This window comes from Ochlerotatus camptorhynchus, unplaced genomic scaffold (genome assembly GCF_037179485.1).
Source record: "Ochlerotatus camptorhynchus isolate MF236.1 unplaced genomic scaffold, CSIRO-AGI_Acam_v1.1 ptg000655l, whole genome shotgun sequence".
NCBI lineage: Eukaryota > Metazoa > Arthropoda > Insecta > Diptera > Culicidae > Ochlerotatus > Ochlerotatus camptorhynchus.
The window spans coordinates 233,409-248,004 of NW_027041134.1; the positions used below are offsets into that span (position 1 = coordinate 233,409).

At 35.3% G+C, this 14,596-nt stretch overlaps 1 protein-coding gene across 2 annotated transcripts in view; it reads right to left on the minus strand.

Moving 5' to 3' along the window:
- The window catches only part of pico, an 89,435-nt gene that overhangs the window by 45,000 nt on the left and 29,839 nt on the right, over positions 1–14,596 (minus strand). Inside the window, exon 1 of one of the 2 annotated variants that reach the window (XM_065237872.1) lies at positions 7,435–7,877. The exons of the other annotated variant lie outside the window; for it this stretch is intronic. Within the exon in view, the coding sequence (XP_065093944.1) occupies positions 7,435–7,488 (54 nt within the window). The 5' untranslated portion in view covers positions 7,489–7,877. Of the gene's footprint in view, positions 1–7,434; positions 7,878–14,596 lie in introns of those variants that run through there. 2 annotated transcript variants of the gene reach the window in all.

Consider the following 14,596-nt stretch of genomic DNA (forward strand, 5'->3'; position numbering starts at 1 on the left):
GCCAGCACACTTTCGTGTGCTGCTAGTGAGATCAAATCCAAAAAATTCAAGTAATGTACACTAAACTATGACAAAAAAACAAAACATGGTAAGGACGAAATCAAGGTAAGTCACGATTGACCTAAAATGTGTTAAACTGACTATAATATATAAAAAAAATAGTGTAAGTGTGATGGTTGCTAGCCCTAACTTAAATTTTGAATTTGTTTAATCCTTTAATCCTCATTTTATTTCGATACAAGAATAGAGCATAGATTTTGCGATATATTTACGCAAACAAAACCATTACCAAGTCATTTGATAAAACATGAATTCACATTCAAAGAATTTGTTGTTTTTCGTGTTGAGGTATTATTACCACTTATTAATTTACTACCTGCTTGTGTAAAGCTGGTAGCATATATACGTAGGTAAATAAATATATTCCTTATACTTCCGAGGAGGTAGACTGTTACCTGCTTCGCGGGTGCCATGCGAAAGTAACCTAAAGAGAAGCTTATATTAAGAATAGTTTGAACAAAATTGTATACTACGGCATATATTAATAGTATCCATGAATAAAAAAATCAGTCTTGATCGAGTCTCAAAAGAACCGTATCCTTCAGAACGAAAGAACATTACTGGCCACTGTCTGATCCCCTTTTTCAATACCCTCCTCTGATCCTATCCTAAAATTTTTTAAATGTTGTTATGTAAGTGATCAATTTATTTGAGTATCGTTCAGAACGATCATACATACACAGCAAAAAAATAATTTTGATATCACGTCTAAGTGGATGCACTACAATCATGTCGAAAATATGGTGTAATATTACTTGCTAAAAAGGACAAAATTATCATTAATACAATGCATGAACTGACATTACGCTGCTTTTACTGCATTTGTTTATTTATGTGGTCATACATTACATGAAATTTTCGACATGATTGTAGTGCATCCACTTTGATGTGATATCAAAATTATTTTTTTGCTGTGTAGCTATTATGTAGCAAAGTAGAAATAAATAAAAATGCTGATAAACGAGTCGTCTGTTATTCGGGGCATTACGGAATCGATAAATAGTTTTTTTTTTATGTTATTAAAGGCTACTACTCCGAATTTATTACATCCCTTCAAGTTTTTTTTTTGTTTTGCTTTATTAGAGAGACTTTCAGCCTTGGGCGGGTTCGCCTCTTTCCATTCAGGTTCCTTTATTTCGCAATTTAAAAACGGAAATAATATTATCGAGATCTGGAAAAAATGCAATGAAACGGAAATTCAAAAGCACCACTTCAAGCAAAACAAATTTTTCCTCAGCACATGGTACCATCTTTCTGCCATCTCTCCAGCTTGTGCCCAACAAAATCTATAGGCGTGAAATAAATCATACATCACAGCCATCGTTGATACAATGGGCATCCAGCAGAGGCCGTCGTTCACCGCATTTACCGCTTACTGATAGCAGCTACACATACGAACCCGAACAAACGTAAACAACATCACTCTGTTTCCATGTCGCGCGCGGCTAGTAAGCTTGCAGTCTTATCAATATTTTGCTGTGTATTTTCTTCCTCTTTCAATGTTTGAGCAACTGGCTCATTGGAATAGAGGGCTTCGTTCTTTTGGTTCCAGAAAAGGCCATTTCTTCCGTATACCTACTCGAATGTTGTAATAAATTTGCATAGAACAGACACACACTGTTGCCTTCCTTCATAAATAATATGGAACGGTATGTATACAACATGCTATGCTACTATGAAGGTTATAGGGACTTGCTTCCGTTCGTACAAGCAAGCAAAACTTGACACTATTTGATTTATAGACAGTGTGATTTTTTGTCAGACAAAAATATAGCTATATGATCTACCTCTACCAAATGGACAAGTTCCACGCAAACGAAACGAAAATGTTCCATTCAAAATGTTAAGGTCAGCAGTCTGAGTTATCAGCAATGATTCACGTACATTAAAGGGTAAAAGATTTTTTTATATTTCGAACATCATGAACTGGCTATGCGGTTCTCTATACGAGCAGATTGTTTTCAACGCATGTGCGTATACATAATGTGTAATCGCAGATAAAGAAAGTAAACTGTATATATTTCATGTTGATTCCAAATTATACAATCTTCAACATTCAAGCTAATCAGTTCAGCAACAATGTCCTTGAAACTTGTGTAACTTTTGATGTGTAAAGTTATACCGACAAATAAAGCACGAAATAATATTTCAATGACAACAAGATTGCAGTGGACGTGGTGTTTATTTTAATTGTTATATAAGGAATCTGTCATATCGTAGGCGAGTTTGTCGAACTAAGTTAAGTGTAGCACTAGTGCACTAGTTGCTCTAACTTTGAAACCCATGTTCAAATATGTTTTAATCACATTATTTCCGTATATATGTATAGTAATAAATGTATCCTAACATCCTAATCTGAGTTCGTTAGGAGTAAAAAAATTTCAAAACTGAAGCAACAGTGCAAAAACGCAATCTATATTAAAATAACTGTCGATATATAATCATTTCGTGTTAACCACTTTGGATTAAACATATTCGTAGAACAAACATTTTTCAGCTCAAAAATCTTCAGCTGTCACTGCATATTCTAGATCTACTCAAAATTTTGAAAAAAAATCGTTATCGTAACTGAATTCGTTATCAGAAGGAGAAAAATCATTCCTTGGAAAAGTAGGACTTAAGACATGAACCCTTTTTTAAATTCTAACACGGGATGGGATCAAGAAAACGATTCGACTCGGCTAGGCGAGTGTTGAAGTAATTTTCAAATATTTAACTGTTTGCTCGAAAGTATACACAGCCTTTGCTACTGTTGTTTCAAACGCATAACTATCCCGTGTTAATAGGAAATGAAGCAAACATGCGACAGTTATTCGTTTTTGGGTCAGTTTGTTTGATTTATCTAGTTATGCACCGTTTTTCGCTATAGGTTTACTTTATTATCACCTCATGGAAAAATTAAAGGCCACGTTCATTAAGCGTGAGCAAAAATCACATATAATATCGGGCAAAGACACGTTTAAGGAAAATCGAACCGCACAGTAAAACATATTTGGCAAAGATACACTCAGCAAACTAGGCTAACGATTCATAAGATAGACTTGTGATTTTTAGCCACAAGAAATCGATATAAATTTCAATAATTGCCTTAGGAAACATAATTTTGTCCATAATTCGAAATACAATGAAAATTTTAAGTTAGTTGTATGAAAATTAAAAAAGTATTATGAAATCGAACCATGAGTTTATTGGGTTCGGTTTGGTGTCTTGTGGTCACGTCTATCAACGCTTAGGAAATCATATATGCTATAAGAGCCACAGTACCTCGCTATGCGATTATCATTGATTAGGCACCTTCTTACACCTTTAATGAAATCATAACTATGAATTCATAATAATTACATGATGTTGCTGATTTTAACGGCGCCGGTGGTGTAGTGGTAAGCGTGATTACCTCTCACCCCAGTAGGCCTGGGTTCAATCCCAGTCGGCGCCGCCGGGATGTTCTGAGGCATAACATCTCTGATCACGCCTTCCTTCGGATGGGAAGTAAAGCCGTTGGTCTCCGGTTCATGAGTTGATGGGTCGATAGGTAGGGTCCAGGTGTGGGAGCTGCCTTCCTGGCACGTCGGTAGCATTGGTGCTCAGCACGGAAAACAAGATCGACGGAAAAAACAAACCAAAAAAAAAATTTTGCTGATTTTGGAAAATATTAAGTTGAATTTCAGCAACAAAATTTAATTTGTTGTTGGGAAGTGTAGGCTTCATGTGGCACTGTAAGCATTGTCATAGTCATCAAAATTCTAAGGACCTTAGAAAACAGTAATTACTTCTTTCCAACCATTCCTCCTCTTACACAGATTTGAAGAGTATGTTTACATACTGGAATACACATCCCAAAACATGCAGTACTTTAATCAAACTTGAAAAAGCTCATCCGCAACACAACACAGAGATGTGGAAATATCAATTATAAATATCAAAAGGAAATCAAATTAAAAACATTTCCCAATCCTCAATTATTATCAGCCATCATGGGTTTTCCGCACATTTCCGACTGATTCTCCCGGTATGGCAGAGGGCAGGAGAATGAACTCAGCCAGCCCGAACCAAGCACACAGAAGGAACGGCATAGGCCGAATTCTCTTTTCCCGTTTCCATAAGAATGCCAGCAGCGCTGAACACATCGTCTATTTAATGAATCTGTGCAACATGCTCCCTTCTCCCACCGTTTACGTCCTTACACATCGTCATTCCCATCGCGTTTCGAAAAACATTAATTTCTATGTTTATGCGCGCACTGTGCATGCCACTGCCAGTTCCGCACAGCACACTGGATATGATGCCGGTTTCAGCTTATGCTCTTCGGCTTCGCGGTTCCAATTTGAAAGCCACTGGGGTAAACGCAGATTTCATTTTTGCTTCATTCTTATTGCTGACTGCAAGGGTTGCACTCAGGATGGAAATATAGAAAATGGTGTTTAAATCCCTTAGAAGTGAGCACAATTTCCAGAAAGTGGCGCTACTAGTAGTGGCGCTACTACTAATGGCGTTTCTTTGTGGTGTAATATGATGGGGGAGGGGGGGCAGGTATACCCCTCATTACATATGGCGATGTGTGAATATTAGGCCGGTTTAGATATTCCTCATTGCATTTAAAGACTCGTGCATACAGTGACGTAGTTAGGGGGTAGCGAAAACGGCTCCTACCAAGGACGGCATGTTAAAGGGTCGAATTTAACGAGTTTCTACTAAGCAACTTTTCTATTAGATGCATTCCAGAGGCAGAAGTGCATAGCGAACTACTAATAATATCATTATTCAGAATTTAAAAATAAATAAATGAAAGTTTAAGAATCTTGAAAACATATTTTTCTTCATAGGCAATTTTTAACGAGAAATATCCTTCCAAAATGTCTACTGAAAGTAATACCGAAATTGCGGAAAGAAATATAATTATATTAAGTTAAAACTTATAGAAATTACTGATATCATCGATCTTGTTTTCCGTACTGAGTACCCATGCTACCGACGCCAGGGAGGCAGCTCCCACACCTATCGACCCATCAACTCATGGACCGGGGACAAAGAGATTTATGCCTCGGAAAATCCCGACGACGCCGACTGGGATTGAACCCAGGCCCTTTGGGGTGAGAGGCAGTTACGCTTACCACTTAAGTAACCAACAAGACTGATAAATTGCCTTTTTGCAATATAAGGCTGATTCACGGCTAACATATGCCATGCTAAGCTTTATATTATACGCATATTAGCCTTATATTGCATAAAGGCGAATTAGCGGGCTTGTTGGTTACTTGGGCACTACACCACCGGTGCCACTAGAAATACTGAAATTGCCGATCATTGAAAAATGTCCACGATTCCATTACTGAAATCTTAACCGTGATTGGTCCCTGAAATTTAAAATTATGAGGAAAATTTCAGTTAATATTTTGAGACTTAGGAATAAATTAGAAAGAGCTGATATTTTTGTAGTTTGCAAGGGTGCAGCAAACTCTCACTGAAAAATACATTTAATTTTATACCACTGAAATTCGTAGAAACTAAAATATATTTCATATATTTTCTACAGGCGTTAACTTGCGGAATCGATTTGAAATAGTTTCATCCTGAGGAGAAAACAGGAAGTTTGAATATTTTGCTTTTTCTTTCTAATCATTTTTTTTCCTTGAGAATAAAAATGCAAAAAACTCTTACTTCCTATATTCTCCCCAGGATGAAACCATTTCCATTCGATTCTTAAAGTTATTTACCGACAGAAAAGATATGAACCATATTTGTGATTCAGCGAGTTTAGGATATGTTACAAATTAAAATGTATTTTTTCGTTATTTTTTCAATTCTGCGCTGCCTTCATTAGCAGGAACAAGTAATGGTATCTGTTTAAGTCTTGTAAAATTCATAAAGCTCTGACCGAAACATATTTGAAAAACCTATGCCAGTACTGCCCTTTATGATGTTCACTTTACTTCACATTTTATACGGTGACAAGTCAATTATACTTGACCCTCCCCAATTTCCAATACAATATCAATATAACAATATCCCAAACATTGATTGTAAAAATAGAAAAAAAGGAATGTTTGATATGTTTCTACTTAAGTTCGAAAAAAAAATACGAACTTTTCAAAACTTTCCGCTTCAAAATTGACATCACGTACAACATACGTACAACATCAAATCTTAGCAAAAAATCATATTTTTGAGCATTGTTAAAATCAGTAGTTGTACATAAACCATGATACAGTATGAACAAAGCAAGAAACCTCATACATTTTGTATGAAAGTTTTGGAATTTTTTGTGGAGCATACTATAATAAAATTTAACTCATAATTACTTATTTCGCAAAGAGGAAGAGGAATAAATTGTTTGGTCCTTAACCTTTCTTTTTAGGAAAACAGTGTCTTCAGTTATTGTTTGTTTCATTTGTTCAAGACAAGCTTTTGATGTGAAAAAAATTGTAGTTATTGAGTGAATATCATCTTTTTAATAAGTTTAAATAGTAAGGCACAATGTTCGACAAAGTTGAAGAACAATTTATTTTAAGCAACGTTGTTAAATAAATCAATTTTCTATCTCTAATGGTTCACGTAACATAGACTGACTTCTAAAACATATTTTTTTAAGGATAAGAGATTTCTAGCTCTTTGGCTGGTTCTTCTCGTACCTAAAAAAATTCTATACATTAAACATTATGTACATTCATTAGTATAATACTCGTAAATGATTTATTCTAGACAGTTTAAATATTTTTATTTGTTCTCATTTTTGCTGAACAATGTTGCTCTCTGTTTTTGTTGCAAAGTTCTAAACAATTTTCGTTAAAAACTACGTCCATTTCAAACAAAATATCAAAATACTGATCACAAATTTTTCAAACTGAAACCAGCTGTACTATGTGGAGCAGCATGGTAAATTCGGACCGGTCTAGTGGATATCCGTATGTACAAAGAGAGCATTTAAAATTAAAACGACCGAATCCGCCGACAACATGTAGACAAGTTCCATAGCCCTTTTTGTAGCTGTGCTCCCTTTTGCATTGAAACCACGGCCATTCGTTTGCGGAAGCTCATCGCACAGAAAGGCACAAGCCATATTGGAATGAAAGCGGGCATTCAAATGGAAAATTATCTTCCTTTTTTCTTCAATTTAATCTTTTCATCTTTCGCCACGATCAGCCATTATACTCCTTGACTTTAATGCTATTCAAGGGCTTCGGCAAGAGATTGTCTTTGCCACGATAATTGAGCCTGTCTTAATCGAAGCCACTCTTATTCGACAGTGCTTCCTAATGTATAAACGCTGTAGTTGAGAAGTCTCTCTGGAAACCTCGGTAGGCGAAGACAAAGAAAAGCTATTCAAGTGAGAGAGCAAATTCGAAATACACCCACTAGAAACCCTCAGCAACTTACAGATTCACAAGAGTATGTCGATGCTGAATCATAGTCCGACCAGCTGTAATCCATTCTCGAATCGCTGCCACCGGAAACGGATGTACGATCACCTATCCACTGTATTCCAATGATCAGTTGGTTATTCTTATCAACACCTCATTCAACATTATCACTTCATTTGCCAACATCAAACATTCTCATTTTGCACAATTCTTATCTCACACTATTGAATTTATGTTAATTGCTTTTTCGCCTGGTTATAGTTTTGAGTTGATCTCGTTTTTTCGCTAGTAAATTAGAATCCAATTCCACCAATAAGCACTATAATTTGTCCAATAAAAAAAACACACGCTTAGAGGGCAGCAATATACACCCTTCACGCAATTGCCAAGAAAACACATTCGAACCGAACTCCAACTCTCGCCGCTAACACTCTCGACACGCGATTCTTACACACCAACGTCGTACACTAGACTAACCGAATGGAAGAATTAACTTTTAAAAGAACATGAAATTTTATTCCAAATATGTATATATGAGAGAAGCACTGAAAGGTATGTTTATTATTCGTTCACAACTACCAACAACGCTCAATGCTGGCGACATACAATGAAAAACGTGAAGAATGGTACATGTTCCAATGTGTAAGTATGCACAAATACCATCCAGAGAGATCTGTTCTGCGGCTTGAGGCTTACGATCACTATTACTAAAATTTCCGATGCACTGGCTGCAACCCGCAATGCATTGATCTATATAAACATACATTCTTGCAACATATTTATAAGAACTTTTCTTGATGCATTCGACAAATTTCTACTGATTTTCCAACAAATCAACTCAACGAATGTCTTCAAAAAACCATCCTGCCAACCCCCAAAAACCTACCACCGATGAGTCATCGTTTCACTTGCTCCCACCCCACCCTTAATCAAAATGTGATCCCTTTTATTACTTCCGCACATCCGCACGTGAATCCAGAAACATTATCAAATAACCATTCATTATTGTCCTCATATAGAGCGCAAAAATTCATTCTCCACCACAACTCTATACGGCGGCGCAGTGTTGTTTACGGCTCTTCTAAACAGTGAGAGCAACATAAAACCACAGCATAAAGTAAATCTCCTGCCAGTTTCACAGATCGAGGGACAATGTGAATGTTCCTTCAAATAAAGCACGCAATATGTCAAATTCAATTCGACCATGGTTTTATAATCGTCCTATGGGTGGAGGTTGAATGAATTAACACTGCGAGAATTTATGGAAAGAATTTGAGTTTACTGCCTGTGTAAATGATTCCATGGTCACTTGAAGTAGCTGAATGCTTGAAGTAGCAAAATAAACTAAAGGCATCAATAACGCTAAACGTGCGCTAACTGAAAGGGACTGTTTTTAGTTTTTTTTTAATTGTCTCTTTCTTCAGCCCTTCTTTGAAAACTGTAAAAACAAAAGTTTCAACATTACATAGGTACGAAAAGCTGAAAAGAAAATATTCAAAAAGTCACTTTCAGTAAGGGAACGTTTAAAGTATTGAAAAGTTAAGTTGAACCAAAAAAAAGGACGATATAGGGGAAATGGATGTAATGTCGGCCTAAATGCCCCTAATTTGGGCCCATACATAAATTCAGCAATCGACTAAATTTTCAATAGGGACCAAAATATCCATTAGTACCGTCCCAATGACGCGTTCATCTAGATAAAATTGATAAATAGCAGATTTTTAGCCATGGGCAAAATCAGATCCATAGGGCAACATAAGAGCCATTTCCCATAATAAAAGATAAATGAACAATTTTGCATGGAGGAGCATAACAACAACGTTCAAAATATCAATTATTGCCATTTTTTTTATAGCATTTCTTGACTATAAGTAATTTATCAACAGTGAAATCAACAAAACATATTTTTTGTCGTTTTATCTCATCTTTATAACCACAAAAATGGTTGTAAGACGAAAGGTCGATGGATAAAAGATCGAAAGACAATAGTAAAAATGACAAAAAGTCGAATGGACAATAGGTCGAAGGAACAAAAGGTCGTTGGTGTATAAGGTCGAATATCCCGGTGGTACCCAATATTATTGTTATTGAACCTTCATGATGTATGCTACGTCACATGATATGTTTTGTTTGGATACTTTCTAAAGGGCCTCATAGCCTAGTCAGTAAAGGCACGGTATTACCAAGCCGGAGGCGGCGGGTTCGATTCCCCGGTCCGGTCGAGGGAATCTTTCGGGTTGGAAATTTTCTCGATTTCCCTGGGGATAGAGTATCATTGTGCTTTCCACACAATATACAAATTCATGCATTGGTAGTGGCATCGAAAGCTCTCAAAGTGTTTGAAAAAATCATCAGACAGAGTCCACAAATATAAAATGTCAATATCAGGTGGTGGTAGCTGCTGTGATTGCGGAGATCAGGAAGCATGGAAACGGGATCCGTCCTGTGAGGATCATAACCCGAGCAAAGTCGGATATCAAAATACTATCTAAATTATAATAAATTATGTGTTTGAAATCATGTTCATTGATATGCTATTTTTTTTTAAATTTCGGTTGAATTCCTATTTTGATATTTCTAAAAATATAATTAAAAACAAAATTTGATATTTTATAAAAATCACTGAACAATTTTTTTTTGTTTTCTTTCCAGACAATCATGATGCTTGTTGTTTTTTTTTATGAACATCACAAAGACAATTATGATTTTTACAGTTATATTTTGCAACATTATTGATATGCGAATTGAATCTACAATTTGATATAAAATTGATTTCGTCATGTTCGTCTTTAATGCTTATACTAATACATTGTCGAATATTCTTTCGTAGGCTTAGTCGATTTCTTAGCTCATATTTAAATATATGTTGTCATAAATCTAATTAACTATCAGTTCTCTCCCAACAAAATAAATTTCAATAATTCATGTCAGTGGAAATATGTTTGATGCGAAGAAATTGATCATTCATCATAATACAACAGTCATCGTAGCTTAATTTTTTACATGATTCGTGTGTCCTATATTGAATATAATTCCACTAGAATTTGCCATTAAAACAAAAACTCTAAATTTTAAATATTCACATCGTGTATTTCTATGCTATTGTCGTTCGTCATATTTTTACTGTTGGGTTTTCTTCGGGTACCAAATTCGCGAATGCCAGTTTTTGATTAGAGGTGAGCCTGTTATTTGTCTATAATGACAAAAGCGATTCATTATAAACTTGCTTGTAATTTATACCACTGGATGATTATTTCCGGTTCTGTTCTTTAATATGGCACCATTAGCACATTATTAATAACATTTTTTTTTTTGAATCTCGAGATCAACCAATAGATTTTAAAACATTCAGATTACTTAATTTGAAATCATGATAACGAAATAATAGCTAATTTAGATTTTTGTTTGTTTTCCTACCATAGTTATAATAACATATTGATTAGTTATTTTGTTTATTATTAACGAAATTACTAATATCAAAACGCATACATGGATTTGTTATCAAGAAATCAATATTTTTATATTTTTAATATCCTTCATATACCATTTAGATCTCATTTTTGTTATGGTTACCGGTAACTCGACCACATAGTAGGCAAAATATATTATCATGAACGCTTGTATCAAAATATCAAATTTAGTTTTCATTTTGTTTTCATTCTATGCTGATGATATGTGCAGAGCCACGAGGGCCAACGTCCCGTGAGAGGGTGGATAGACGCAGCAAATTTATGTCATCAAACAGAACACATTCGACTTTGGACTACAAACAGCTGAGTGGACATACGAGACGAATAATGCCCTGGATGCGAAGTGCAATTATCGGTAAAAACAACAAATTCATTTTTATGCAAGGTTGCACTTGGGATCTAGGTGGCGACGGTATGACGGGTTAGAGTCATGAGGTAGGGGAAAAGGCTCTAATGTTGGCCTATGGATCTAAGATTGGGCCCATCGCTAAAAATCTGCTATTTATCAATATTATTTAGATGAACGCGTCATTCGGACGGTACTAATGGATACTTTTGGTCGCTATTGAAAATTTAGTCAATTGCTGAATTTATGTATGGGCCCAAATTAGAGACATTTAGGTCGACATTACATCCAGTTCCCCTATATGAAATAAACGAAGACAAAAAAAAACGATCGGTGAACGACCGGTAATAATAACATTACGGAAAAAATATGCACGCGACGCGCGCAGCTAAGGAGCGACGAGAATGAGAGTAGAGAGGGTAAGAATGCCCAAAGAATTATGTACGTAGTAAATAGGTTTAGGATAGTATAAAAAAATTGATTAATTAATAAACGGAGAAGTATTCTCCAACTCGAAAAAGGATTCGGTAGTCGCGTAGGTTCGGACGTGAATTATTTCCGACTTCGAAACCCGTTTTTGTGGAAGGAGAGTCGACTTCAGTATTTGTTCCCGGGTAAGGGTAACACACATGTCAATGCAAGAAAGTTTGTTTTCGTTGAAGGAAGTATCACAACATAGGTAATTGCTATTAGCTATTTTTGCAGACAGTGACAGATGGTGGACATGAAGATCCAGTGGAGATACCGGGAAATTTTTTACATCCTAGACAAATGGTAAGATCCAAGCTGTTGTCGCCGTTGGCAGTACCATTTGTATATTTAAGGTGATTCGCTGTGAGATCCTGTGAGAAAGTAATGGATGTAATCTCGACCTAAATGCCCCTAATTTGGGCCCATACATAAATGCAGAAATCGCCATTTCCCCTATATCATAACAGACTCAAACAGACGTAATTTACATCGACTTGTAAGCTATATTCGATAAGCTCCATGCAATTGTGATTGCTAAATTAGTTACACGCAGAAAAATGGATTTTTGTTTCACACAGCAAAAAAATAATTTTGATATCACATCAAAGTGGATGCACTACAATCATGTCGAAAATTTCATGTAATTTTTATGACCACATAAATAAACAAATGCAGTAAAAGCAGCGTAATGTCAGTTCATGCATTGTATTAATGATAATTTTGTCCTTTTTAGCAAGTAATATTACACCATATTTTCGACATGATTGTAGTGCATCCACTTTGACGTGATATCAAAATTATTTTTTTGCTGTGCAGGGCCTAATGTATTTTGTTATTGATTCAAACATATTGTATCACTATTTCAACGAAACATATTTTTGAATCAACAAAATGGTTTTTGGAATCAACAAACAGATTATTGACTCTACAACCGGTTTGTTGATCTAAAAATATTACAGAATATAAACCGAATAATATATTTGAATCAATACCAAAAATATATTAGGCCCTGAGCCAAAAATATATCCATTTGAATATAAAAATCATTTCTCTGTGTGTAGACTAAAGGTAGTGTAAAATGGAGTAAGATTACTTTTTTGGGGTTTAAAATACCTTTCATTTTTGAAGGACATTGTTGGTACAATTTCGAACTAGCAATACTGAATGATAAATCCACGAAAATGTATTCAAATTTGCAAAAATAAATATTGCTACGGGGGTGCATCTTACCCCATCTTACCCTAAATGGTAACCTCCTTCGATGGTTTCGCTGTTATCTCAGTGATCGCCAGCTGATGGTAACCATTGGTGATAGGCAGTTTGATACTTCCCATCTATGTCAGGGATAGCTGAAGGAAGTCACCTACACAGCAAAAAAATAATTTTGATATCACGTCAAAGTGGATGCACTACAATCATGTCGAAAATATGGTGTAATATTACTTGCTAAAAAGGACAAAATTATCATTATTACAATGCATGAACTGACATTACGCTGCTTTTACTGCATTTGTTTATTTATGTGGTCATAAAAATTACATGAAATTTTCGACATGATTGTAGTGCATCCACTTTGATGTGATATCAAAATTAATTTTTTGCTGTGTACGTTGGAAATAAAATTTAGTTTATGCAACGAAATCGTTCGTTCGATCCACGAATCCATTCGTTGTTATCTGCAACGAAATAGTTTAGTACTTTTTATGTTGCTAGTTTCGTTATAAATGCCTCACTAGCTACTGATTTTGTGTCGATAGAAACAAGTACGAAAAACGTTATGGTTATCTTTGCATGTACGAATGCATTTCATACGATCGCACTTTTAAGTGCATCATAATGAACACTACTTTTCCGAACTAAAGTTTATATTTTGTTGTTTAATACTAGCTTAGTAAAAATTCTGGCGGCTATTTTAAAAGATGCGAAGTAACCTTTTAAGCTACTTTTAGAAAACACCAAGCCTCTAAAACGTGAAAAATGTAGTGAAAAAGGTTTTCACCACCCTTTTTAAGAACGGCACATTGTGCGGACATTTCAAATAATCATTTTATTGTTGTGTTATTTTACAAACTATAACGTGAACTTAATAGACCAAACTAAATTATCATGGTAAATTGATAAAAAGTAATGCATAAAGCCTGACTTTATTGATTCAAATAAACATTACATAGAATTGAGAGGAATCCTGCGCGTGACTATCCTATCAACTCGCTTGCACATTATATTCACGTTTAGGATTGAGCCATAAGCCTTAAACTTCTAAAATAATGTAGTCCGCACAGCTAAAAAAAAGTAGTGTAAATTTCCGCTACTATGATGCACATAAATGGAGCGTTATAAATCATACAAGTTTAGATTATAGATCGTGTAAATTTATAAGACATGTCATGCAATATCCCATATATTGTATGCAACTGTCCACTTTTGTTTGCAACATTTCTTGCAAGCTGCTAGTTTACGTAAAAAGAAAGTTTACATGTATGAATGTTTGCATGCATGGATGTTTAAATCGCCAGTAAAATTCAGAACTTTTTGGTGTGCGGTTATATTTTGCAATTCATTAGAGCTTCGTAGCTGCCTTACAAAAGCTTTGGATAATACTGACAAACGGTTCGTTATCAATTACAACACTGATTAAAGACTGGTAAGCACTAGCAACACTAACACTCTTGGCTCATTTGTGGCTTGTTCGTGGATGAGATTTGAACTCGTGACTTTGGCGTGAGAGCTATGGATGTTAACCGTCCCCGAGGCAGGACTTGATTCTGGTAATAACATTTAAACAAACATTTCCACAAAGCATGTGAGACAGAGGGTATACAATTAGTTACACCACCAAAAGCTATAATGTCCTCAATTTTCAGTCCACTTTTCAAATTAACGCTTGATAT